At 42.8% G+C, this 27,635-nt stretch overlaps 1 protein-coding gene across 2 annotated transcripts in view; it reads left to right on the top strand.

Moving 5' to 3' along the window:
- Positions 1-345: 345 nt before the first annotated feature.
- The window catches only part of arhgap4b (Rho GTPase activating protein 4b), a 33,934-nt gene continuing 6,644 nt past the window's right edge, over positions 346-27,635 (top strand). Inside the window, exons 1-22 of one of the 2 annotated variants that reach the window (XM_070969317.1) lie at positions 346-454; positions 8,177-8,542; positions 10,586-10,757; positions 10,868-11,030; positions 13,022-13,084; positions 13,194-13,367; positions 13,718-13,846; positions 14,253-14,474; positions 14,905-15,006; positions 15,204-15,389; positions 18,489-18,573; positions 19,214-19,241; positions 20,104-20,131; positions 20,788-20,848; positions 21,047-21,124; positions 22,183-22,311; positions 23,021-23,126; positions 23,344-23,571; positions 24,744-24,799; positions 25,045-25,216; positions 26,676-26,762; positions 26,967-27,074. In XM_070969317.1, the coding sequence (XP_070825418.1) occupies positions 8,473-8,542; positions 10,586-10,757; positions 10,868-11,030; positions 13,022-13,084; positions 13,194-13,367; positions 13,718-13,846; positions 14,253-14,474; positions 14,905-15,006; positions 15,204-15,389; positions 18,489-18,573; positions 19,214-19,241; positions 20,104-20,131; positions 20,788-20,848; positions 21,047-21,124; positions 22,183-22,311; positions 23,021-23,126; positions 23,344-23,571; positions 24,744-24,799; positions 25,045-25,216; positions 26,676-26,762; positions 26,967-27,074 (2,447 nt within the window). In that variant the 5' untranslated portion in view covers positions 346-454; positions 8,177-8,472. Of the gene's footprint in view, positions 455-8,176; positions 8,543-10,585; positions 10,758-10,867; positions 11,031-13,021; positions 13,085-13,193; positions 13,368-13,717; positions 13,847-14,252; positions 14,475-14,904; positions 15,007-15,203; positions 15,390-18,488; positions 18,574-19,213; positions 19,242-19,512; positions 19,610-20,103; positions 20,132-20,787; positions 20,849-21,046; positions 21,125-22,182; positions 22,312-23,020; positions 23,127-23,343; positions 23,572-24,743; positions 24,800-25,044; positions 25,217-26,675; positions 26,763-26,966; positions 27,075-27,635 lie in introns of both variants that reach the window. The other variant, XM_070969315.1, reaches the window with a different exon arrangement.

Below are 27,635 nucleotides of genomic sequence, written 5' to 3'. Positions count from 1 at the left end.
CAGGAGAGAGGGATGCTGAGGGAGGAAGACGGTATATTCATAGCAGCAGCGGTATTTATAGCCGCCCAGAGGAGAGGAGAGAGCGGGAGGCGTGGCTTGGGTTGTGGCTTTCACACTGCTTCACAAGGCAGAGCGGGAGAGAGGGAGGGAATGGGAGGAGAGAGGCAGCTCTGGCGCGAGTGAGAGAGGGGAGGCTATTTGGCATATTTGGCAGGAGAGGGAAGAAAGAAAGGAGGGAGGGAGGGCTGTTTTTGAGTGTTTGTGTATGTGAGTGTGTGCCTGAGAAATTAGAGGGAGAGGGAGGGAGGGAGGAGGGTACTGAGCTGAGAGAAATCTGTCAGATTCAAACACACTGCTCTCTGTGTGTGTGTGATAGAGAGAGCAAGAGCGAGGGATGAGAAGAGAGGAGGAGAGCTGAGGAACAGATAGAGACAGAAGAAGAGCACAAAGTGAGGTATGTACGGCTGTCATGGCACTCATGAATCCAGTAACAACCTGTGTGTTTACATGTCTATATCTGTGTGTGTGCGTGTAAAAGTGCTTGCATGCTGGTGTACTTGTGTGTCTCAAGTGAATTTGTATTTCTGTATAGTTTAGTGTTTTAAAGGGACGCTGTATTCACTTGGGCTTTTCAAAGTGGACAAATGGATGTAGGCTTCTGTCAGGGGTATCAATTATGTAATATGTGTGCACCATTTTCACTGCTCTGTGTGCGCGCGCGTGTGTTTGTGTGTGTTTACATGCTTGTGTAATTATGCTGAGGTGTTTATGTGGCCATTGTGTGGAGCCTTGACCATATGGGGTGATTTACGGTCATTGTAAATATAACTCAACACTCCTGAGCCCTGCGCTGTTAAAGCTGTAGAATCCCCCCTCCTCACCCCATAAACTAAACTGTATTGACAGCTAATTTACATTCTATTATATAATGAAGATAAGCAAATGGCTTAAACATCCCTTCTCAGAGGCATCTGCAAAGTAGCATTTCCTTTGTGCTGCTGGTTTACAGTGCAACAACAAAGACTGTGATGGTAATGTTCAGACCAGCCTTGCAGAAGAAATTATGATGTTTAAAGCTCTTGTAGGTCTTTCTTTTAATTTGATGAGCTGAAGTTTTCCTAATCCTAAGGGGAGGTCCAGTTTCAGCATCAGGTGCGGCTTCTTAAACATACAGTATGCTTGTGCTAAGATTATGGCTGTCTGTTGACTTTCAACGTTGATTTTAATCATAGCGATGCAGCTCAGAGGGTGAAATACTGTACTTTTCAAAATTGCCCTCAGAAAGCAAGTCCAGCCGGCTCTGAAATGATGCTTGACCCTCTTGCTTTTGCTGCATCAGAACAGCTAAGAAAGCAGTTGTTTTGCACAGACAAACATGCAGGATATGCTTCATACCAGTGAGGAACGTTTGAGAAATGGTGTATTTCGTGTGCATGTTGCAGTGTTGGAAAAAGCATTCAGGCTATTTTAGTAAAAGCAGAAATACCTCCTGTCAAAATGCTCTGTTACAAGTAAACGTCATGCATTCAAACTTACATACATTTACCTTCAGTTAAAGTACATGCCTATAGATACTACTTCATTCTTCATTCCTCAGTATTCAGAATATGCTTTAAGGATTCATTATGCAGAATGGCCCATTTCAGAATAATATATGATTGTGTTGCAATTGCTGATGCATTTATGTGGATAGATCACTTTAATGTAATGCAATTAAAGTAAAAAGTGCAATATTTGTCTCCAAAAAATAGAACTTTGAAGTGGCAAAAAAAAATGGAATTACTTTAGGACAAGTATCTTATAGATCCTGGGAACAAAATTAACAATGGAACCAAAATCTAAATTGACCCCCTCCTGAGCTCAGTCATAGAAAGTATGCTGGAGGAGAAGTGGAGGTGTCAGCGGGGCCTGAGCAGCGGATGTGGCCAATCTGACAGTTTTTCAGGCCTCATAGTGCCTGACTGTCCTGAACTGCTTTCGTTTCACTTCGTTATTCATTTTTTTTTTATGTTTACCCTCTGACAGGACATACAGTTATGCATTCCACAAACATTACCTATAAATGATCCTCTGCATAACACTCCACCTTGGCAGGACCTGAGAAATTTAGCCTGTAGTGGAATTTTTTCTGTGCCCCCTGACTTTAATTTTATAGCCCTGACTCATGACAAATTATCCTTGATGTTAGTGCAATTAGGTGCCATGCCAGAATCTGAAGGGCACCTTATACTGTGTGTAAAATATACTTACCAATCTACATTGCCAAAGCCTATTAATTTCCACCATTTTATTGTAAATGTCCACCTTATGTACCCCTTTTACTATACGTACAGAACTTAAGTCAGTACAGTGATGCATTATGTACAACTCTCCGCTGCCACCTCGAAACTGTGTCCCTGTGATGTGTGTTTTGGCACTGATCACAACCAGGATTAAGCTGCCGCTGAAAACTTTGTGTGAGATGTGCAGGTACAGAGTAATTCTCCACAGATGGCACGAGAGTAAAAACCTGTGGTGGCGTACTATGATATGGTTTCCTGTTTGCAATGCACAAGTAGCAGAGTTGAGAAAGAGCGCAAAGAGACTCCAGCAAGAAGCAAACTTTGTCAGTGATGTGATGAATTTGGATTTTGCGACTTTGCATAGCTAATCTTGCATCGCCCTAAATCTCATGACACGTTCTAAATGAAACCTGGGGCCACAGCCAGTATGAGGCCACTCTACCTGTTGAAGTGCATTCAGGCTGGGATGTATGAGCTGCCTTCAGATCTGCTCTGAAATCCAGCAGCCAATGAATGAGCGGACATGTCACTTAGCCTCCAGGGGCTCAAAGTAGATCAACTTCAGTGTTTTGCAGGAACGTGCCTGCGAGAAAGAAAAGGCTTAGCACCTGATTGCTCATGTGTATTTCATCTGAAAGTGAGACTGTGGAACTTTTGAAAGAAGAAATAATACTTTTCTTCCTCTTATGAATGGAAACTTAAATTCATCAACACTCAGTTCAACACAATCAGGGTTTTTGTTGCTACCGCCTTAGATACAACTGTATCTTAATGTGGCTACTAATAGCAAACACAACATAGAGAAGATATTGCTGTCAAACTGAGATTGCTGAGTGAGTTCACTGACTATATAACCATTCTCTTCTTGTTCTAGCATCTAGCATTACCCTGTAATTGTTATTCATGGCCACAGTGGCTGCTGTTCAGCAAAAGTTACATTGACTCATGTTAAAGAGCTACTGCAGCAGTTTAGTGTTGCTCTGACAAAGAGCCGGGGTACGAACAAGAGACAAACTTTTTTTTTAAAAAAAAAGGTCAAAATCCATGCAGCAGAGGCCACGATACCCCCACTTTTAGTCTGGTATGGGTCAAGCTCCAAGAACTCTGGATCCTACAGTTCCCACAATGCAGCTTGATAGAAGTCTTCATCAGTACCTTTCTGCCTGCTAAACACCCACAATTTTCAAACTCTGCACCCCAGTTGGCAACGCAGGCTTTCTCTTTCAAATTTGTTGCCTCCAAGCCAAAGACAATGTTATACAACTATTTCCACAGTCTGAGTCCTACTTCTCAAGATGAGTAAGCTGACTTTGATGTGTAAAATAGGTGCAGTGCCCCTTTAATTAAGCCATCTTTCACTGGAGGGACCTGTGCCATCATTCCCAGACACTGTATGTCCATCCAAATAACATCATTTAAGAAAAGAAAATGCCTGAGAGAGCCCAGCAGTTGTTGCTCTTCCGTAATCTGAAACACATTTTAATCTCCTGCTGAAACAACTTCAGGTCATGAAGAGGTCTGTCGGACAGAAGCTGCTGTAAGCTGTATAATTTTGACAGCACAGGCTCTGTCTGTCTGTTGTTGATAGCTTCATCTAATTCCTTCATGTCAGCAATGTAACACAGTGCACACAGCATTAATCACTCATCAGTGCTTGCATTTTGTTGTACACTTTAATGTTCAAAACCATTTTTTGTTCAAAGAGTTTTCCAGTTGCATCTATTCTATTTTACTCTATGATATTCTTCCAACTGTTTATCTCCCTGCTTCCTCCAGCAGTATAAATTGTAACATGGATCTTCTCCCAATCATGTTTGTGTCTATAAAAGCCTCTCCAATCAGTCTGTCACACAGATAAGTGTCACACCTGACTCTCCCTGACTCATTAAGAGCAGCGGATGTATAGCTGTGGCACATCTGACAGCACAGATTAGCATAAGATCATGTTCGACACTCATGCGGCCTTTTAACGTTTCAGTGCTTATCTGCGATCACGCTGCGCTGATAAAGACGACACTTCAGCGCCCGTGCCTGCTGCTACAGTTCAGCTTAAACCTCATGTTTCCCAAAAGTCATCTTTTCAGGAAGTGAGATCATCTATCAGAGGGTGCCGTTGACACCCATGTGTTTTCTTTTTTGACATTTTGTTAGCAATGGTTGGGCTTTGTCCTAGGTTCGCGGGGATCAGGGGTGATTTTCCACTCAGCTGTAAAGAAACAATGCAGCTGTAAGGATTTAAAAAATGGGGATACATTTAAGAAGCATGTCACAAGATGATGTTGTGTGCAGTAACAGGGTCAACGCAGCACAGTGTGGTTGGTTCTCTCGGCGATGTCAGGAAATCCCCGCACAGTATTGGCCATAATACAGTACGCCACTTGTATAACAGTTCAGCACTTCAGTTTTTTCTTCAGAGGAAATTAACTGAAAATCCCCTTAGAAGCAATAAGGATCTATCACACTGCACCACATGTATCCTCTCTGGTCCTCGGTCTCCTTTATATTCACTATGTGAACCACATGACCTCCTTCTTTCAGTGACCTTGACTTTAAGTGAAACACGGTTCCCTGATAACCTCCATCTCCTTGCCCTTTTTGCCCCCCCGCCCCCACCCCCGCCCATAAATTGTGTTCTCTCTTTTCCCCTGTCTTTTGCTGAATCTCTCTCAACCCCTCCTCTGTCTCAGATCATTTACATTCACTTTGTTCTGTGCAGATTAAGGTCGCACGCTGGTGAGGGCCTCTAGAGCCTCCAAGGTCTCAAGGCCCTCACAGTCTCATTTGCAGAAATCTCTTTGCATTTGTTCGCTTCACTTCTACATTTACTCTCTAGTTCTGTCTGAACCATCCACTGAATTGTGTCTGGATCACACCCACCATACAGATTTGGGAGAGGAAATGAGAGTAGAGACCTAACAGCACTTCTTAAGTCCTGAGTGATAGGCTTTAGTTACAGTTACAGTCATGCTTTGAAACTTGCATCAACAATAGTTTTCTGTGGGTTACTAGAGACCACATGAACCTAGATTATTGTTAGGCCACATTATATCAGGGTGTGAGTGAGTTTTCTGGTGAGGTTTTGCTTCAGTTATTGTTCAGTGTTTGAACCAGACTAGAAAATAGTTCTTGAGGCTGATTGAGGAACAACGTTTCCAGTGAAAAGGGCACATGTTGCCACTCTACTGCAAGAATGCTGAAACCTGTTGAGAAACTGACACAGGATGTGGCAAGTGTGTGTGTGTGTGTGTGTGTGTGTGTGTGTGTGTGTGTGTGTGTGTGTGTGTGTGTGTGTGTGTGTGTGTGTGTGTGTGCGTGTGTGTGCGTGTGAGTGTGTGTGTGTGAGTGAGTGTGAGACCTGCTATTTATCATGTTGTGGGGACAAAAATCTGTTTACACAGTCACATTGTGGGGACTCACCTGCCTTATGGGGACAAAATGCAGGTCCCCTTAATGTAAATCATTAAATTTTATGGTGCAGACTGAGGATAGGGTTACGGGTTAGGTAAGGTTAGATTAGGTACAGGATTAGGAACAGGCAAATAGTGGTTATGGTTAGGGTTTGGGTAAGGCTCCAGGAAATGAATGTAAGTCTATGTGTCCCCACAAGTGATAAAAATGTGTGTGTGTGTGTGTGTGTGTGTGTGTGTGTGTGTGTGTGTGTGTGTGTGTGTGTGTGTGTGTGTGTGTGTGTGTCTGTGTGTGTGTGTGTGTGTGTGTGTGTGTGTGTGTGTGTGTGTGTGTGTGATCTTATCATCTGAGTACGGTTTATGCTGACAAATAAACGTCCATGCAAATGTCTGGGTGTAATGCAATGTCAGCCTTTAAACCTTGTAAATGTAGCAGGGCCCAGTTAGCCTTCTTATTCAACAGCTTCCAGCAGTTCTAGTCATTCAAAACGAGGTATAAAGATGTCCTCCACTGATTTAGTGTTGGACTTCCATAAAGCTGGAAAACCTGCGAGAGACAGATTTTGTAAAAAAAAAAAAAAAAAAAGAGTCAATGCAGCAGAGGCTGAGATGAGTTTTAGTCCCTAGTTTTGTCCCAGATGACTGGGTCCTACACTTCCCATAATGCATCTCAATGCATCTTGTAATTTTGCCCTCTCTGTCTGATAAACAGCCATGTCTTTGAAATGGATTCCCACAGTTTGTCACACATGCTTTCTGCTTTTTTGGTTCTGGAAGTAAAAGTCCTGTTCACTTTCTCCCTAGACAATGTTACATAATGACAGTTGGAGCACTTCTACAGCTTGGAGTGAAGTGAAACTCTCGCCTGAATTTGACCACTGGGCTGTTTGTGCAAGCCGATTTGATTCACCCAAACATCCAATGTACCAACTCTCAGACAGTAGCTGTAAGACGGCTAGAAACAGCCGGCTGTGTGTAGGAGTGGGCCTTCTTGTGTGTTTGTGTTCAGCTCAGCGTCCGACTGAACCCAGGACTCACCAGAAACTCTGGATCTGTCTGTTATTTCCCCACTGAGCTCTCTCCTTTTTCATCTGCGTCTGTATGTTTATATGTAAAAGAATTTTTGTGCTGAACTTGAAGCATTTTTAATTTGCATGGATGTGCCTTCACATCATTGACATTCATGTCATCCCTGGTGAGTTTTTGTCTAATTGGCTGTCTCCATTTATTTTATATGCAGTTGTGCTGCCTCAGAATTTGCCAAGCGTTGTCTGAATACACAGTCAGTACAAAAGATGAACAAATGTGCCACAAAATATCTGGTTCTTTGATGAAAGGTTGACATTACAAACAAATGTACATAAAAACTACAACTCCCAGGGTGATCTCAGTCAGAAACATCCCAACATCACAGAGCTTGGAATTCTGACATGGTTCCACTAATGGCTGCTGAAAGATAAAGATTACAGCCTCAGAAAACTGAAATACAATCTGCAGCTTAAACGAATTAAATTTGGATTTTGGGTCAGCTTTGGATGATTTTGGCAAAAGCTGATGTGTTTTGTTCACAAATGCAGCAACAAAGTGTTTTGAATCGGCAACAGCTCTGATTTGCGACATTTACTGGCTAATTCTCCACAGCAACAGTGGGTGAGGCTCATGGGTATTGTAGTATTTCAACCCATCCCCGAGCAAACAAAGGCGAAATAATGGATTCAAATGTAGGAAATCATTAGAATAACATTATGAAATTGGAATTCAGGAATTTAATATTTTCTAACCCCGTTGACATCAGGACACTTCACAGCTGTATATCTCTGAGCTGAGCAGCACTTCTCATGATGAGGGAACTGACTCTGATGTGTGAGATTGGTGGAGTTTCCCTTTAGCATGTGTTAACAACGGTGATAACCCACAAAGCAACTGTGAGAAATTGTTAATATATCAATAAATTGCGAGTTTAAACTCAATGATCACATTCCAGCTTCAGGTTGGTCTCCAAAGAGTGTTCACAGCGTCCTCCTGTGGCTCTAGATTTCTCATCTTTGACCTTTTTCTTTGTGGAATCTGGTGAAGCTTAGACTGTGTGTGTAAAAGAATAATTGGAGGCATTTGCTTGTTTATGTGACCGTTACCTTTATGGACACCCCCAACCCCTGACCTCAGGGCACTGAATGTCCTTCGTTACTGCTGTTACTCATCACCTCTCATCTTCCCATCCCCCATCCTTCATCCTTCCTCCCTTACATCCCATCACTCTGCCCTCTTACTGTCCATTCTGGGCTCTGCCCCCCATCCCCACTGTCCCTCCTATTAAATCTCCCTTCTCTGGTGTCACTGTCCCTCTCCGTCTTGTCGTCCTGGCCTCATTTGTCCTCTTTGTCTGCCTCTCTCATTTTTTCATTCTGGTCTCAATAAATTTCCCTTTGTTCTCATTCATATCTGCTTCTTCTCTTCCCTTTATGTTTCCCTCTGTGTGCTGCTCAGGCCAGTCCACCTATGGATCAGTATTCATATCAGAAACCCAGGGGAATCCACGGACCTATCGACACAACTCACATCCCTGTCAAGCTCAGCCCATCGACTCGACACTGATGCTGATGTGCTGCACACAGCTGTAGAGCAGAGGAGGCCAAAGGGGTCAGGGTGAAAGGTCACAGACTGCAGAGCCGGAGCAGGTGCCGAGGCTGAAAGGTTTTGTGAGGGGAGACTGTGAGGCTACGGGAACAATCAAGGTTCAGGAAGGAGGGTCTCAGTAGCAGACCAGAGTCAAGGAGTCAAAGATGATGACTTCACATGGAAAACTGAGGAGGGAGAAGGGGAGTCTGGCCGAATACGAATCACAGATGAAAGGTAAGTCACTCCAGATGTGCATGTGTACGTGTCGTGTGCTCATCTCTGTGTACGTCTGAGCCTTTTATTCCATTTGTGCATGTGCACTTACCTGCATGCATGAATGCATATAAAACAGCACATGTGCATTCATGTATGATGGTATGCAGTTGCTCAGTCACACAGTCATCTAGCCATGGACTCTCACTGAATGTGCATATATTGTGCATTGTCACGAACTGATGAAATCAGCCTGCTTTGGAACTTGATGACCATCCACACAGAGTCTCTTATGGTCAGTAGGAACACAGCATGCTTTTAATCAAAGTAAAAACATGAACATAACTGATATTGGTGTTATAAGTGTGTGTGTGTGTGTGTGTGTGTGTGTGTGTGTGTGTGTGTGTGTGTGTGTGTGTGTGTGTGTGTGTTACATACTGTGTTTTTGAGGGTGCAGGCCGTGGTTGGGTGGCTCTCTGTACTGTACTACAAGGATGTATTTATAGCCAGTATTAGTGATGCTGTCTCCTCACATCCAGTCAGCCCCAGGCTGTGTACTCACACAGAGACAGAGAAAAAGAGTAAAGAGGGGAAGAGGGAGAGGGCGGACTGGGGTGGGAGGTGAGGAGGGGGGAGGAAGAAAAGGAAGAGTGAGCCAAGAGCAGGTAAAAAAAAGAAGAGAGGGAGAGAGAGGAGAGGGCAATGTGAAGGCGGTGTATTTGAGGGAATGATGTTTGTATTAGCCTTTTCAAACCAAAGTGCAGCGCCAGGCCATGTCGCTTCTGCTTAGCTGTGTTTGCATACAAGCTTGTGTGTATAATACAAGGTTATGTTGGGTTATTAGATGTGAGCTGTGTGTCCTAACCTATTTGTTGCAGTCAAATTAATACAGTGTTAATCACACCTCCAAATGGACAGCGTTTTGTGAATTTTTGTTTCATGGAAGAACTGTGTAGAGAGACGTTCAGGTGAACTGTGCGATCATGTGCTCTAATTGAATAATTTCTTATTAACTCAGTTGTTGTGTAAATGAACTATTCTTTGTGGAGCAATGGGTGTCCGCAAACACCATCAAGTCCACCACAGGTCTAAAAGTACAATGGTTATCTACTGATTTTATATATGCATGAGTTATTTCCAAATGCACTAATGCATGATTAGTTTCATGTGTATGCTTTATACACATGCTCTATGCTTCCATACTGTACATTGTATGTCTGTGCATGCATGCATTTTCAAGCAGCAGCAAGTGTGATATGCATGGATCTTTTTTTTTCTTTTAAAAATTTATTAAGACTGCACGGTAGCGCAGCAGGTAGTGCGCATGCCTCACAGCAAGAAGGTTGCCGGTTCGATCCCCGGGTCAGGCGAGGCCTTTCTGTGTGAAGTTTGCATGTTCTTCCCGTGCATGCGTGGGTTCTCTCCGGGTACTCCGGCTTCCTCCCACAGACCAAAAACATGCTCATTAGGTTAATTGGTGACTATAAATTGTCCATAGGTGTGAGTGTGAGTGTGAATGGTTGTTTGTCCTTACATGTGGCCCTGCAATCAGCTGGCGACTGGTTCAGGGTGTACCACGCCTCTCGCCCATTGTAGCTGGGATAGGCTCCAGCCCCCCGCAACCCCGAAAAGGGATAGGCGGTATAGATAATGGATGGATGGAAAATTTATTAATATGAGGCATAAAGACATGAAATACACATGTAGTAAAGAAAACTTCAGTAACCTTGAAATGGAATCTTGGAAACCTCTTGCAAAAAAAGTCTCATCACTGTGCTCATCCATGTATGTCTGTATATGTGTTCTCATGGAGTTTGCATATGCCAGTATGTGTCTAGGATTAGAAGCATCTATTGACTTAAGTTGCTGTCTTCTATCTGTCTTTCTCTCTCTGTCCCTGTCTCTGTCCCTGTCTCTGTCTCTCTCTCTCTCTCTCTCTCTCTCTCTCTCTCTCTCTCTCTATCTCCCTCTCTCTCTCTCTCTCTCTCTCTCTCTCTCTCTCTCTCTCTCTCTCTCTGTCTCTCGCTCTCTCTGTCCATCTCTGTCTGTCTGTGTGTGTGTCAGACCTGCGGGCCCAACTGACAGACCAGATCAAGATTTTAGACTCTCAGGTGGAGGTGAAACAGCAGCAGCTCTCGGACCTCTCTGAGTTTCTCCGGCGCAGAGGCGACATCGAAGCAGAATATGCGCGAGCCCTCGACAAACTCACCGAGAGATTTACCCACAAGACTAAGAAGTAAGTGTGAATACAGCGTGGGAGTGCACATGTACCTCTTCTAATTCTCCATTCTGATTCCAGGGTGTTTCGTTAGGCCACATCTCAGTAAGCATGTCTGTTTTCTCCAGGAAGGAGCAGTGGGGTCAGTCTGTGTGTCAGGTCTGGTCAGTTTTGCTGACTCAGACTCGTCTGGAGAGCCGGGAACATGCAGCACTGGGTGACACCTGCTGCAACACACTCACGCAGCGGTTGACACACAGTACGGAGGATACACACCGTCTGCACAAACGGGTGAGTGGATGTTTGGTGTTAGGTCACATGCATGCAGAATACTGGAGACATCCAAGACTTACAGTGAAAGGTACAGTGCCAAGTCCTCCCGGCCCAGTGTGCAAATAATCCATTCAAATCCAAATTCTTGTTTATACATGCTGAGTCTTATTTTGAAGGTCATCATTCCTCTGAGCAAATGGTCCAGGTTAGTGATCATATTCAGCACTGAGATATAGAGATATGCTGCTAGGTGCAGTTTGAACAGCATATTTTCTGAAACTAGGAAGACACAGGTGAAAAAATATTATACTATATATATTGTATTATATCACCAATGTGTTGGAAATATTCTTAAATATGCTTACAATTAAGTGAAAGTAAAAGTGCCCTTGTAATGACATTTCTATACTCTAAGACACTAAAGTATATTACTTTTTGACCTGGGTGCAGATGGAAAGCCGTCCATTGTCGTAAATGACAAGGACATTTTGCAGCCTAGCCCTTACCCTTAGTGTATGTACCTATTTGTACCTATGTATAGCTGTACAGTTGCATCTGACAGAGTTTTTGTGCTCAAGATACTGTATCAGAGTAAAAAATGATCATTACCAACAGAAACAAAACCATTAAAATAAGGTTGCTATTTTCTTAAATGTCATACTTAAGTCCCCCTTTTTTTAAATTGCGTGTTCATTTCAGCAGTTTTCTACAGACTCTCAATATCTGCAGCAATGAAGCAGAACAAGCTCATCACCACACAAATATCGTTTCACTTTTACACTGAACTGATGTCACTCCACTCTGTCAGCTATATCTTCTGTAAGAACAATAAGCTCCAGACTTTTTTCAGTGCTGCCAGATTAATTTTGTAATATAACACAACACTCAAATGAGCCCAGTTGTTATTTGCCGCCTTGAAAAGTGAACAGACTCACCAAATAAGCTATTTAAGTTGTCACATACCGAACACAATGGAAGTCTTAGAAATGCCCCATCATGTAGGCCTGTTTGTCCTGTTATCTAGGTACCGCAGTCGCATCTGCAGTCTCATTCATTTTCTAAAATACACGGACTCATCTTGCTCAAATTACTGCTTGTCAGACACACTCTGTACCTTCTCGAAGTTTAAAAGTGACCAGAATTCTAATTATGCCCCTACAGTCATTTCAGAGCAGCTAAGAGGTGTTGTTAGGCCTCACACCAAGCAGACCGAGAACCTATTAGCTTGTTACGGTCAAAGTAGCTCTATGCAGATGTACAAAATAAGAATAACATTGATAATGGCTGAATAAGAGTGAACATGAAGTATTATGTTTATTAAGAAATGTAGTATTGAAAAGTAGCTTAACAATGCAAAGTGGCCTTTTATAGTGTTATTTGTGTATTCATTTACTTACTTGAATTTTCAGAAAGTCCATTTTTGATTCAAGCAATAGCTTGACCTTCTTGGACTATTTGCTTTCTTGCCTAGAGTTAAACAAGAAGATTGACACCACTGTCACCAGCAGGATCAACCAGCAGCCTGACTCTGTCCAAAGGTGCAAAAATCCACCTACCAGCACCTCTAAATCTAACTGATTCGCGTGTTTTGTCTGGCTTGTTTAATCTGCAAAAAAATTCAACTGCATTGATTCTGATGTAACAGGGAGACCCAGGGACACCCTGGAGTCTTGTCACCCTGAGGCTGTCAGGCATTTAATACAAAAGTCCAACAAGGAACAACTTTTTGTTTTTACATTTGGGTTTTTCTGCTAATTAAGTGTGATATAAGAAAGTCAATTAGTGGACTTTAGAAGTGCTTGAGGTATATTTATGAACTTTGGGCAGAACTAGGCTAGCTGTTTCTGCCCATTTCCAGTATTTTTGCAAAGCTAAGCTAACCGCCTGGTGGCTCTAGCTTCAAAAGTACCCTACAAGTAATATCAGTCTCCTCATGGAGCTCATCTGACATCTGACAATTCTTATGCAGTCAAAAGTGTCAAATGTTTCTACTCTTGTGTAAATTTCAGAGCAAAGAAGTTGGCATCCAGATGCAGGATGAGTTGCTAAAGGTCACCACTGAGCTGCAGACGGTGAGCATTTTATCTTGTTGTCCTTACATATATTAATGCGAAATAATGTACTACTTCACACTGAGAATGCTGATGTGGAGTATCCGTTATGTGACGTGTGCAAATGAAGGCTCTGAAGACATATAACCAGTACCACACAGACTGCCTGATAGCTGAGGGGAAACTGAAGGAAGCCGAGCGGTTGGAGGAGAGGCACACCGGCAAGTCAGCTGAGCTCGGCCTTGGCCAATCAGGAGGGCAGAGGCGGAGTTCCGTCAAGAAGATGGAGCGATTAATGGAGAAAGTGAGTGTGTCAGAGGAGTGTGTGTGAGAAAGAAAGAGAGAACAGGAAGTCTCAAAGTGGTTTCCTGTTGTTTGTCTAAGTGTGTTTAGGTGTATAACCTTGACAGTTCTGTAAATGTGTACGTCCTGTATGCCTTGTTTATAAGCATGGGCACATGGTATTATAATGTATTGTCTTTTTATCAACACATGGGACTTTTTGTTCCTATGTACGTATGATATCTTCTCATACTTGTTGTGTGTGTGTGTGTGTGTGTGTGTGTGTGTGTGTGTGTGTGTGTGTGTGTGTGTGTGTGTGTGTGTGTGTGTGTGTGCACGTGCGTGCGTGCATGTGCGTGCGTGCGTACGTAGAGACATGGCAGAGTGCAGGAGACGCAGCTGAAGTGTACCAAGGCTCGTAATGATTACCTACTGAACCTAGCAGCAGCCAATGCAGCCATGAACAAGTACTACCTGCAGGATGTCAGCACTCTCATCGACGTATGAAACACACATTTTTTGTTGTGTAACTGTATGTTTATGAGACATTCAGTGGTTTTGGGTTATCCTTTTGTGCCACTATTTCCTGTTATTTTCGAAGAAAATAGCATGTAATGCTGAGATATAATGGGGAGAAAGAATAGAATAGTTTGGATTTCTGAAGAACTGTCTGTCAAAAAGTAAAAAGCCTCCTCCCACACCACAATCACCACATAATGTTTTATTCTTTCTGCCTTGTCTTCACCTGATTTCCCTTCCTGCTCCATCACTGCCTTCCCACCTCATCATTTCCTGTTGTTCTGTCTGTCCTCCCTTCCATCCCCATTACTTCCTGCTTTTTTCCTTCCTCCCTCCCTCACTCACCCCCTCCTTCCATCCATCTTTTTCCTTCCCTTCCTCCTCACAGTGCTGTGACCTGGGTTTCCATCTGTCAGTGGAGAGGGTGATGAGGTGCTTCCTGACCAGTAGGTGGCGCATCCAAAAGACAGAGGAGACGGGGCTCAAGCAGCTGGAGGCTGCCGTGACCTCCCTGGACCAAGGTGGAGACAGAGATGCGTTGCTACAGCAACATGATGCCGCCTTCTGCCTTCCATTCAGATTCAACTACCATCCACATGAAGGAGACCAGGTGACATCACTGTAGATGGAGCCTATGCAACATATTAGGCTGATTGCGTACTTATGGCGTGGCTAGAGTCTATGCTCCCTTACCGTTTGTCTGGCTTATTGTTTTTATATTTTTGTTATTTTTATATCTGATTTGATTGATGAATGTTATGCAATCATCAGTGAATAATACTCAAATGGATACCTGATTCTAATAAAGACCCATTTTCTGCTATGAATCAGCTGGAGAGTTTTTAACTAGCTCACAGCTACAGCTGGTAAAATCTGCTAGTGACTGTTGTCATTTCAGCCAACAAAGTCTACAATGGTTGACGTGAAATAAAAAAAACCCAGTCAAAAAAATGACTCAAGAATAATTAATAATTTCTTTCTCCAAACAACATCCAACTGGATTGAACTTGATGTACCCTTGCATTGTTTGTGTGTTTTAGGTGTGTGAGGTGAGTGCGGAGAGCCAGGTGAGGTACGAGCTGGAGACCAGGTTCCAGCAGCTTCAGTCTCGACTTGCTGCCGTTACCTTAGAAACAGAGGAGGTCAGATTATTATTCTCATTGCCTGTTTCCATAATGATCTGTTTGTCTGTCTGTCTCTGCCTGTCCGTCAGTCTCACAATCATTGGATGAGTGAGTGACACTGCGCAGCTTTACAGTATGAACTTTTAAAATCACTTTGACAAAATAAGAGATCAATTGACTGAATTAACGAATAAGCATCCCTTTCCCTTTCTCAGGTCAGTAAAACGCTTAAAGCCACGCTCACAGCCCTGCTGGACAGCATGTGTGAAAGCGACTGTAACCCCTCTCCTGACGTGCCCAGCAGCCTATCACACGAGCCCCCTGGGGGAAACACAGCACCAAAACTTACCCTTGCCAAGCGTCGAGCCAATCAGCAGGAGACAGAGACCTACTATTTCACAGTGAGTTATTGCACTTGTCTTGAGGTGGATACAGGGTTGTTACAGTGTCTTCAGTGGTGGTGGAAGACGTGCTCAGATCTTTTACTTATAAGAAAGCAGCAGTACCACAGGGTATAAATAATCCAGCCATGTATTCAAAATTTTCCGTAAAAGATAAGGTAATCTTTTATTAAACCCGCAGCAGGGAATCTTGCAGTGTTACAACAGCAAAGGGGATGGTGCAACAGTAAAAAGCATCGTAGAAAAGCAAGATATGATAAATAATTAAACAATATAATAAGTAAAACAGACGATGGATGAATCCACATTATTGCGCATAGGAAATATTGATGTTGCCACGTTTTGTACACATGATATTGCACGAGTCAGTGTATCGGTTTGGGTGTGTGTGCGGTCTACTGGAAGCAGTGTTGAGTGTTTAACGTCTGACAGCAGCAGGAAGGAAGGAATCACTCAGTCACACATCGCAGGTGAAGCAGCCTGTCACTGAAGGAGCTGCTCAGTACTGTCAGAGTGTCCTGTACGGGGTGGGACATGTTCTCCATCAGAGACAATAGCTTAGTCATTGTTCTCCAGAGCTGGCCCTCTTAACCAGTCTGTTATGTCTCTTCCTGTCAGTAGTCAAGATGCTGCTCCATAGAAGATAGCAGATGCCACCACAAAGTTAAAAAAAAACAAAACAAAACTGCAAGACCCTCTGAGTCTCCTAAACATCTGTGATGAGGCCAACAATTGCAGTCATCAAGTCAAAGTCATCAAAAGAGTCATCAAAGAATTTTTACAAGTGGCAGTTAGCTGATATGTGTGTGAGGTCTGCAGTGTAGAAGGTCATGAGACGCCCATGGTGTAGACAACCACGTGGGACTCACAGTGCTGTATGCTCAGATTCTGTGGTAGATTGGTCTAGTAGTCCATGATCCATGCTGTGAGATGGTGGCCCACTCCTGTGTACTCCAACCCAATGCCAGGTTGATAGGTGAACTGTAGTGGGTCCATTGATGGGCTCACCAGGAGGCTTAGATGGACAAGCACCAGCCTCTTCAGGTCTTCATCAGGTATGACGTCAGTACCGATGGCCTGTAGCTGTTGAGGTCCTTGGGGTGCAGAGTGTTTGGCTCTGTTACCGTACAGGATGTTTTCCACAGCTTTGGCACTCTCCCCAGCTTCAGACTCAGGTTGAAAATGTGCTCAACTATCTCACACAATCAGCCTGCACAAGGCCTGAGAAGCCCTGACCAGATGCCATCTGGACCTGCGGCCTATCTCACTTTGATCCTCCTGAGTTCTCTCTTCACCTGCTTTGTTGTGAGGGACAGATTGGAGCAGAGGGCCTGTGTGCTGGAGGAAATGCAGTGGATGTGGATCTTGGCTGTGAGCTGAATGTTGTGGGAAGGGGCAGTAGAGGAAGTGGGGCAGTACACACAAGGTGCAGATGATGGGGGTTGCAGCAATAAGGACTGGACAGGGGAGCAGCAAATCTATTGAATAAAAAGTTCTGATCATTCACCCATTTTTTGGTCCCCCACAGGCTGAGAGATGGGTTCCTTGTACCCAGAGATAGTTAAGGCTCCTCCAGACTCCACTGATGTTCTTCTGCTCCAACTGATCCTCTATCTTCCTCCTGTTCTTCCCTCCCTGATCCTCCTCAGCTCAGCTCCCCATGTACATTCTTCACCTCTTCTTTATTTCCTGACCTAAACACACTTTTTTTTTTTCCTGGGGAGAAAGCCTTAACATCAGGAGTGCTTCAGGGTTTGTTGTTTGAAAAACACCCTTGCACTCCTGGTGGGTAGAGAATTCTTCACAAAGAACTTGATATAGTCCACTATACATTGTGTGAGACTGCCAGTGTCCTCCCCATGAGCATCACAAAGTATTTCCCACACAGTTGTGTCAAAATGGTCCTTCAAAGGCCACATTGGTCTCACTGGAGCATCTTTTCACTGTGCATGTGACAGCCTGTTGTTGTTGTTTGGTTTGCACACAGGTGGGAGGTGCACAATACTGCCAGCCCTCCTCCCTTCCCTTTAGTGGAGTCTGGCATTAGCGCAGTTAGCCATGTCTCTGTGAACAGCATAAGTGAGTATTCCCTCTGGTGCAGAGTCAGTGCTCAGCAAAAACGTGCAAATGCATTAGCATCAAAATTTACCAAAAGTGAAAGTACTGATCACTGCTGGGTATATTTCATCATGCTGTTAATGTCCTTTCATCAAAACCTGGAGCTGTCCAATCACTGTGGCTGCTGACACGATTTATGCTTTTTAGCAGTCTTTATATAAGATAAGATAAGATAAGATAAGATAAGATAAGATAAGATAAGATAAGATAAGATAAGATAAGATTAATCATGACTGATCACTAATGTCCATTGACAGTGTAAATAAACACTTTCACCCTGACAAGGATGATTTTCTTGTGGTTTCTCGGCTTGGCACACAGTATGAACTCAAATCCATAGTTAATTTTGTTAGAATGTTTCCTTACATTCCTCGTTATTCTCAAATGTATTTGCACAATTATATTTTCCACTGACCTTGCTGTGAACTAGCTAAAATGTTTTTGTGCTAGCATTTCACTTTACTGTTACTGCAAGGTCACTGTGAAAGCTTACAGTGAATACAGGACATACCAAAAAGGTGAACCCTGACCACGAGAAACATTAAATGTACTCTGAAGCCAGTGTTTGTACAGTATAACATTTGGTACACCATTCCGTTTTAATAGATACTTTTCAGTTGGCCCTACGGGATATTTGACTTCACTATTAAATGATTTTATCTATCAAAACACAGAAACCCAGTTTCAGTGTCTTGTGTCATACTGGCACACTACTGTCAACCAGCAGACTGTCGTAGCTGAAGCAGTGATAGCGGGGAATGTCACTTTTTTGCCAATGATACACTCATTGATTAATTATTCACTCTTGACACAAGTTAAATGTTGGGAGTGAGTTGGCCTTTTGGAGAACAAATGAAATGCTATGCAGCACTGTATAAATTGGTGTGATGATTGATTGCATTTTTTGACAGTAGGAAACTGCCTCAGCAGTTGGGGAAAATACTGTAATACTTAATCATTTTGTTTCATTTTTTGTCTCAGAAAGTGAAGGAGTTCCTCACCAGCAGCTCTCTGACCTCCAAACTTCAAGCCAAACATGACCTTCTACAAGATGCCATACAGAAAGGTACTCTGGCACTACAGTGTTAGGTGACAGGAAGTCTGCTAATGCTGCTAATGTTCGAGCCTGTGAAGGATTGGTACAAATGATGCCACTGGTAACTTTGACTGCTGTGAAATTTCATGTTAAACTTTTAAAAGTTTAAACGAGTGCTCCACTGATTCAGCATTACACTGCTTTAACATCGTCGGACTCAAAATGGACAATTTTTAAACTGTATCAGAATCGATGCAGCAGAACTAGAGATATGATCTAATGATAGTCTGACATCCAGCTGTGTTATGATAGTAGCCTGGAGTCTGAAGCAGAGATGAGGAGCTGGCTACAGAGGTCTGGTTAGCTCACTTCTGTCTAACTCCACACCTCCACACACATTTGACATTTTCAAATTTGTAATCTTTAGCCCCACCAACGCTGCCTCAAGTGACATCATTTGAGGATTTTTATCAGGCTTCACACAGCTCCCTCTGGAGCCACAAAAGGCTTTACACAACTTTTTCACTTATGCAGCAGCACTCTCAAAGAGCACTCCCAAAGAGCTGTAAACAGACTTGTAAAATCAGCCTTTAATAATGCTGCGAATTGTTTGCACCACAGCCCTAAACCAAACCTTCCTCTTTCATTGTTTTCTGTCTCTTTCTTCCAGCTGAGGCTGTTGACAGTGACCCTTCCAGGTAAACAGTGCATTTACACAGCCGAGAATAAAGAGAGTTTGACTGAGAGAGGCATAGAGACACGGAGAGAGCAGAGAGGATGTGGAGGAGAGGAAAGAGATTAACTCCATTTGAACCAAAATCCAATTTTTGTTCATTTCCTACTGATTTTTGAAAGGGGGAAATACAAAAAAAGTAACAAATAATAACGAATAACAGACATCATTAGATCTTGAGTATGACTGCCCACAGGTAAAATGGCATTAAGCATTTTATTTATTATATTTCCCAGAATGCAATGTGCTCGCTCAGTGCGTGTTCGGAAGTCCAGACCTGTTTCCCAATTCTGCCACACACTCTTCACCACAGACATAATCTCCTATATACAGGTAACACTCACTCTCCTTCTCATACACACACGTGCAAATCAGAAAGTCCCTTTGAAACACACCTTTTTTTGTCTCGTTTTTATTTGCTTGCTCCAGTGCTGTTTAACCCTCCAAAGGAAATTATTCAGAAAAGCCTGTCACACTGTTGCAGAATTGGTGGGGGATTCTTGCAGCACGTGCACACACTGACAGTCCATCCCCCCAGTGTACTCACTGCTGCATTCATGTGTATGGTCATGCTTATAGCTTATTGCTGGCTTTCTCTCCTTTCAATCCATTCCCCCCTTTTATCTCTTCCTCTCTTGTGAAAAGGATTAAAATGCACTGGCCTCTTTGCTGCCTCCTCTCTCGACTCCTCTATTGAGAGTATTTGTGCTTATGTGCGCCTCTTCCCACTGCCTCCAAATCTTTATTCCCTTTATTTCTTGCTCTGCCTTCTTTTGTAATCTGTGCTTTTTCTCTGTCTCTTCTCTGCCGTGCTTGGCTTGGTGCAGAAGAAGAAGGAGAATGTCTCGGACACAGGTACTAAACCCCATCTCTAACTGCGTCTGTACTGCATGCATGTGGTGTTTTCCCACAGTGACCAGGGCTGTAGCTACCACTGAGGACCCTGAGGGTCATGTACGTGGGTTTTTGGGTGTGAATTTTGGGTTTAGCATCCTTTGCATTCTAAAGCAAAGCACTTCAAGGAATAATTATTCATTTTGGGAAATATGCTTCTTGGCTCTCTTGCCAATAGTTGAATGAGAAGATCGATACCGCTCTCATGCCTGTACAATAGATAAAATGGAGCCAATTATCTGAGGTTAGCATAAAGAATGCGCATAGTTCAATAAATAAAATGTGAAAAAGCCAAATAATTGAAGTATTTTAGAAACTCATTTTGTGGTCTCAGAAGATTTTGACTCATGACCTCAGTGTTTCAAAAATTCTGGTTACAGCCCTGGTACTGATTTCATGCATTTTACCTGCATCAATCAAAACATATGAAAAAGCACTTGGTCAGTTTAATACTCACTCAGCGTTATTCCTTTGCTCTTGGGGCCCTTCTCCTCTGCTTAATCACTCTTTTCCTCTCAGTTATTTTCCATGTTGAATTTATCTTTGCATCTGCTCTCTCCTCCTGACTCTAACACTCTCCTCTCATCTCTCCATCGCTACTCATCGGTCTTATCTAGAGCTCTGGGCAGCAGATTCCTGTGGTGGTTGAGAGCTGCATCCGTTTCATAAACCTTCACGGTGAGTCAGTTTTATGATATAGCAATGAGCCATGATGAGACAGCTCTGGGCAGTGAGAACGAGTAGGTGGAAGATTTGTTTGTGTGCGCTATCCTGTGTATGGAATATCAGGCATCTATGAACATGCAATATAATGCCAGTGTCTGTCTGTCTGTCTGTCTGTCTGTCTGTCTGTCTGTCTGTCTGTCTGTCTGTCAGGCCTCCACCATGAGGGGATATTCAGAGTTCCAGGATCTCAAAGGGAGGTTAACCTCATCAGAGATGCATTTGAGAGAGGTAAATGAGCTTCTGGTATTGCAGGAAATTTTGCTTAGATGGAGAAAAGTACAGCCATTATTATTCTAATAGCCATGTTTCACACCTCACATTTTTTAGCCTCTCTAAAACTCTTCACTGAATGAATGTGTATCGAGTGATTACCTCCCAAACTTTAGAAAGTAAGCAAAAGCTCAGCTGAACAAGCCAGCGAAGCTCTGAGCACAGGTGGTGAATGTGCAAACCTCTGGCCTGCTCTTGTAGCAGTAGCACCTTTAGCTCGGTCGAAGGTGCCAGTGAACATAATTGGAAAGGCCAGTGAGGGATCATGTCCTACACTTCTGACTTCTGCTTCAATGGTTGAGGGGTAAACTTTAGAGTGTGCTACGCTCAGCAGTGATGAAGACCTTATTAGAAGCTAATTTAAAGTTGCATTACAAAAGTCATGTGACAAATATTGCATTTGAGCTGCTAAACACTCCACCGTGTTCACCAACTAGCTGCTATCTTTGCCTGCCATTCAGTGCTGGACAAGTAGCTTTTTTTAAACTTTTCAATTGAAAATGGCTGTGTGCTGTGGCTAAAAACAATGCTGTGAGAGAGATGAGAGTGTACCAAAACAATGAGCTGAAAGATGCGAAAAAGCTCCCTGGAGTTGAGTTGGTGATAGTTCTCTGTAGGTTCATCAGTATGAGCGACACCTTAGTCATTTAACCTATTGTTAATGGATTAAATTCTAACATTAACATAATACATTGGTCATGTTAACATACTCGTCTCTTTTAAAAGAATAATAGGTGTCATTTGTAGATTTTTACCTCTTTTTAATGATGATTATGGCTATGATGCCTAAGGCTAAAATGCTAATCACAATCACAAAAATCTGATTCCTTAGTAATGTATCATTTACAATAATTAGACATTCTGAGGAACACAATTTTATTTATTTTTTTTGTCCTGCCTTTGTTCCCTGACCCCACTGCGTATAACTATATGTTTTGTTTCTGCATGATAAAGTGTACACCAGCCTGTGTTGCTACATGGACACATTGATCTCACGTCGGTTGTCCTCCCTGCAGGAGACGATCCTCTGTCAGACAGTGAGTGTGACCTGGATTCTGTGGCTGGTGTGTTGAAGCTGTACTTCAGGGGCCTTGAGCCTCCTCTCTTCCCTTATGACAGCTACTCCCAGCTCCTGGACTGTGTCCGTAAGACCCCTTTATATTATATTATACAGCCCTCTGTCTGTGTGGGTCTGCTTTCAGATCATGCTTTCACAACTGCTTCCAGTTATTTATTGTATCACATGGTTTATTCTGCTCCAGTTCAGCGGACTCACATCCTCTCGTACAGCAGAATGTGGGTAAACATTTTTGCACCTGAATAAAGCTGCTAATTTTGATCATGTTTTTGCAGCTTTATTAGTAACCTTACACTGCAGTTAGCACTTTACTGATGCTCCATACATTAAGTAACTTGTAAAAAATACACATAGTGTTGATGCAAGGTGGTGCAATTTCTCTCTCTACTGGCACGTCTCATCTCTTGTGTGCTCTCTGTTGTTATCTCTCTCACTGTCTCCTTGTTATTTCTTTAGGCGTATTCTGTTTTCCAAAACACAGACTCTGAGTCATAATTTGCACAGCTAATCCAGGTTGTGAACCTGCCTGCAGGTTGTTTACACACCATAAATACTTAGATTTCCTGTCAGTGGCCTAATAAATCCACCCAGCCAGCTCCCCTCAGTACTTTAAGTACTTGTCACAACATTTCTTGAAGTCAGAATTGCAGGTGATCTGTGCGTCTGACAGTTTCTGCTGGCGGCACGGAGGAGCTGGAGCTGCTTCACATCAAACTTCTTATAATCGATGAATCTTTGCTTTAGCTCATCTCGCTCCTTCTCTTTGTCATGATCAGAGATTGAGGGGGTGATGGAGAAAGCTGCCCAGATTAAAGCAATTGTCTCCACCTTCCCACGACCGCTCCTCATCGTGCTGCGTTACCTTTTCGCTTTCCTCAATCAGTAAGCTACAGCGTCACCCAGTGTGGGATATGCTATGACCTGTAATATTTACTATGTTCATACAACTCAACGCCCATGCCCAAAATAACAATTCATTGCGTGTGTGTGTGTGTGTGTGTGTGTGTGTGTGTGTGTGTGTGTGTGTGTGTGTGTGTGTGTGTGTGTGTGTGTGTGTGTGTGTGTGTGTGTGTGTGTGTGTGCGTGCGTGTGTTTTCAGTGTGTCTCAGTACAGTGATGAGAACATGATGCAGCCCTACAACTTGGCCGTTTGCTTCGGTCCAAGCCTGCTTAGGGGGTTGGATTCCGATGACGCTGTTGCTAGGCAGCCACAGGTCAATGATCTTGTCAAAACCATGATCCTGCAACATGACATCATCTTCCCCAGCCAATCAGAACTGCCGGGCCCTGTTTACGAGAAGCACATGACTCTGGAGCAAGAGTACTGGTGAGGGATGGCTGTCTTTGATATAAATGTGCTATTAGCTGTGATGAAATGCAACATCAACATATGATTGTTGAAAATATAAGTTTGAATAAATTGTGCCTCCAGAATTGATGAAATGTAGTGAAATTATTTGGCAAGTCAAAAGTAAAACTGAATCCATCAGTGATTCATATTTATGTTAAATAATTAATTAAAATGCTTTATTTTTCCTTACCATGAATCAGTTCAATAAAATTCAATACAGTGTTAGCTATGAAGCATTTTAGCTCACACGCTACTGCTTACAATGTGAGCTAACTAATGCTGTTTTTAATGCATGCATTTATTTCATCAACTGATACTCACTAATTGGGCATTCAAAGAAAAGCAGGACGCTTTTTATTTGTTCATACACTCTGTAACACAAACTGTAATTATTTAGCTCTATATTATGTATTGATGTATTCCGTTGTATGTCTGACTCATCTGTAAATCTCTTGCTGCTTGGAAGGTTGAATTCATCCACTGTGACCAGGACATGTGATTCAAATGGCTTCCATTATCTATGTTTGAACATGATGCCATCTTTGCTTTGAAAATTCATCTCCACTTATTTCTGTCCTTGGACGACTTGTAGTAAATGAACGACTGGGCAGCAGCCTCACATCGTTCCAGAGATGTGTTGCTCATGTTAGAGTTTAAGACTCTGATGGTTCCAAGTATGTAGAGCAGCTTCCCCCTTTGCTCCTTTTTCATGGCTCATCCTTTTGAAGCAGAATTTCATGCCATGCCAAAGGCATTTCTGTGCAGCTTGCAATGCTTTGTGTAAAAACTGCTTAATACTATTAAGCTGATTGCTCACTAAAATTGAACACAAGCCTCCAGCCTATCATCAGTGTCCATGGAGACCTCTAATACCCGCTCTTGGGGAATTCAATAAAACTTTGTGAGCATTTTTATAATATAATTTTTGACATTTGACAGAGCGTTATCAGTGATTTGGTCCCGTGCTTTCTGTAGAACACAGAGGTTTCAGGGTCATGTGAGAAACGTCACAGCAGTATGATGTGAAATTGCAAAAGCAAAGTGAGGAATTGCACAAAGAAAGCTGGTGCTGTTACAGTCGGACTGTGTGTCGAACAGAAGAGGAACTGGGAATGACCACAGACTTTTCTTTTTCTGCTCGTCTGCAGTGAACCAATCACAGAGGAGGGAGACGGAGAAACTGAGCATCTGCCGAGTGAGGACGGTGAGTTCATGCAGTACAGAAACACACACACACACACTTGGCAGAGTTTCCATTAGACATAGGCTATGCATCACTTACTATTCTTCACATGAATGTACCACAGACCAAGCCACATTTACATTTTGAATAACCATTTCAAATGAGGATTCCTCAGCATGCATGAATCATACGGATTTTGGATAAGATTAATGAGGAAAAGCGTTGAGCTGATTGTAACCGTGCTGTGTGTTTGCATTTGCGTACAGAGTGGGAGGCAGTGGCTATGTTTGACTACGTGGCGAGATCTCCAGCAGAGCTGTCCTTCAAGCTAGGAGAGCTTCTCATCCTTCACAGCAAGGCCTCCTGTGATTGGTGGAGAGGTGAAGTGGGAGGTGTTAAGGGTCTCATCCCCCACAAGTACATCAGCGTGCTGGATGGGTGAGTGACGTTTCTACTTCCGAAGCACGCAGGCAACCATTGCCACCGTGTACACAACCATTACCAAGATGATCTTCCTTGATGACAGACGTGGGTCTTGAAATGGATCTCAGAGGTCTCTATCCTGGTTTGAGACAGCGAGTCTTGCCTCCTATAATTTGCTGAATTTGTCTTCCAAATGAGTCAAATACTGTTTCTGGAGTGTCAGATTTGGTGATACGATACAGAACCAGTGAACCTGAAAAAAGTGACCACAATGGAACCTCGAGGTGCTGCTGCAAGGACAGGCACGATTTGTTTGCAATTACCAAGGACAGCAAAAATGACTAATTTCCATTTTTGATGAATACTTCTATTTAATAATGTTTTACTCATTTTCTTACTTGCAGTTATCATTCTCACTGTTAAATATGAAGCTAGAGCCAAGGCACGATGAGGTTATCTTAGCTTAGAATAACAACTGCAAAAGAGCTGGCCTGCCTCTGCCCAAAGGTAAGACTGAGGTGTAAATGTGATTTTATATGCAGGACTATTTCTTGGCCAGGAGCAGGGACTTCCTTACAGTGACCACAAGACTCCACACTTTTTAACCTCCCATGAAAACACAGCACTTCATTCTTTGTATGGATTAAACAAACAAGATAAAACGTCTTAATTAGTGAGCATGTGTTTGAAGGTGGATTTTGTCATCTTTGGAGAGAGCCAGGCTAGCTGCCCCCTGCTCCCTGTCTCCTGTCTTCATGCTAAGCTAAGCTTGTAAGGAACAATAATTTTAAAAGAGTTCCCACATCTCAGACCTCAGCACAGTCAGACACAGAGCCAGCCCCCCAAAAAAGAGTCCATGTTGTGGTTGTGTGCCATGAAAAAGAAAAATCCCATTAAACAGGTGCCATAGTTTTAAAATGTTTTGGAAGCACTGGCTTAAACACTCCCTGAAAAGTATTTGAACATCAATTTTCTATTCTGTACTTGTGTGTGTGGGTGTTTAAACTGCATGTCTAATTCATATACCATTCCACAGTTATCTCATGCATAGTAATTACAGTGGCTGTACAGATAAAGTACAGGTGGTGCGAAAGGCATGTGTTAACAGAAATATCTTATTATATATATTGTATGATATAACACCACCACAAGCCATACCCTCAAACATTTCCATAAATTTAAATGAACACAGACTGAATAAACAAATTTACATTACAGACATAGCGTTTCTGTAGAGCTGCTGCATTGTGTTTTTCTTTAAGGAGTTTTTGTCAACCCACCGCATATTTCTTATTTTTTAGAAAAGATTCCATGTAAAAAAAAATCTGGTCACACTTAATTTTACTCCTGCTTCTGCTGCCTCCCACAATTATTTAGCAACTCAAACTTCATTTCATATTTAAACTTGTACTGGTTGTACTTTTCAAAGTGAAAGATAAGCTTTATATATCTCTCTCCTCCTCTCCTCCCTCAGGTCAGAGCGAGGGAAAAGAGAGGAAGGAGGAGGAGGCAGCACTGGAAACCTGACAGCAGAAGATCCACAGACGGAGAACACAACCCGGTACGCACACACGCACGCACGCACGCACGTTGCACGCACATACTTGAAAACACACTGCAGTGTATGAATGCATCCGCACCAACAAACACATGATGTAGACAGCAAAACCAACACACACACAGAGACAGAAATACTCATTTCCACATTATTGCACATGAATGCACCCAAAGCAGAGTTACAAAGTTTCTGTGCACGTCTTGACAGGATGCGGGTGAACAGCGACAGTGCCTCGTTGCCTGGGAGACAGAGAGGAAGTGAGGGGAGCCCCAATCGAAAGCCGCCAACCTCCCCTGCCACACGACACCTGCCAGTGTAAGACACTGCTCAGATACAATGCATGCTGTATGCATGTGCTGTATAACATATGAAAATGCGTGACTCATCAATCAAATACAGCCGCTTCAGGTATAAATGATAAATCTCATCCATGTAGAAACACTAAAAAGGAAAAAACTAACATTACTATCAACTTACTTTAAAGCTGCTCCAGTCATTTTGTTTATATTAACAGTGGATAGAGGTGAATCACATGACAAAGTGGATGTGAAAGGAGTCACATGACAAACCCACAGACTGAGAATTATCACCTACCACCTGAAGTCTGCTCAGCTGTATGTAGCTGTTCAATGTCTTTCAGTTCACTGCTTTGGTTCACTCTCGTTGCTCTGATCAGTGTTGCTTTGTTTGAAAAAGCAATAAAAAGCCACTGTGCACTACATGTCCAGCACCAAACAGCAGACAAAGCTAGCAACTAGCTGGTGAGCACAGTCAAACATTTAGTTAATAAATAGCCAGATATTTCCCTCAGGAGTTGGTAGAGACCAAATGAGTTAAGAGGAGAGTGAATATCGGACTAACATTCATTGGATGGAC

The sequence above is a fragment of the Chaetodon trifascialis genome, chromosome 8, assembly GCF_039877785.1.
Source record: "Chaetodon trifascialis isolate fChaTrf1 chromosome 8, fChaTrf1.hap1, whole genome shotgun sequence".
Classification (NCBI taxonomy): domain Eukaryota; kingdom Metazoa; phylum Chordata; class Actinopteri; order Chaetodontiformes; family Chaetodontidae; genus Chaetodon; species Chaetodon trifascialis.
The sequence above is the reverse complement of the archived record's forward strand: the minus strand, read 5'-3'. Positions and strand labels throughout refer to the sequence as shown.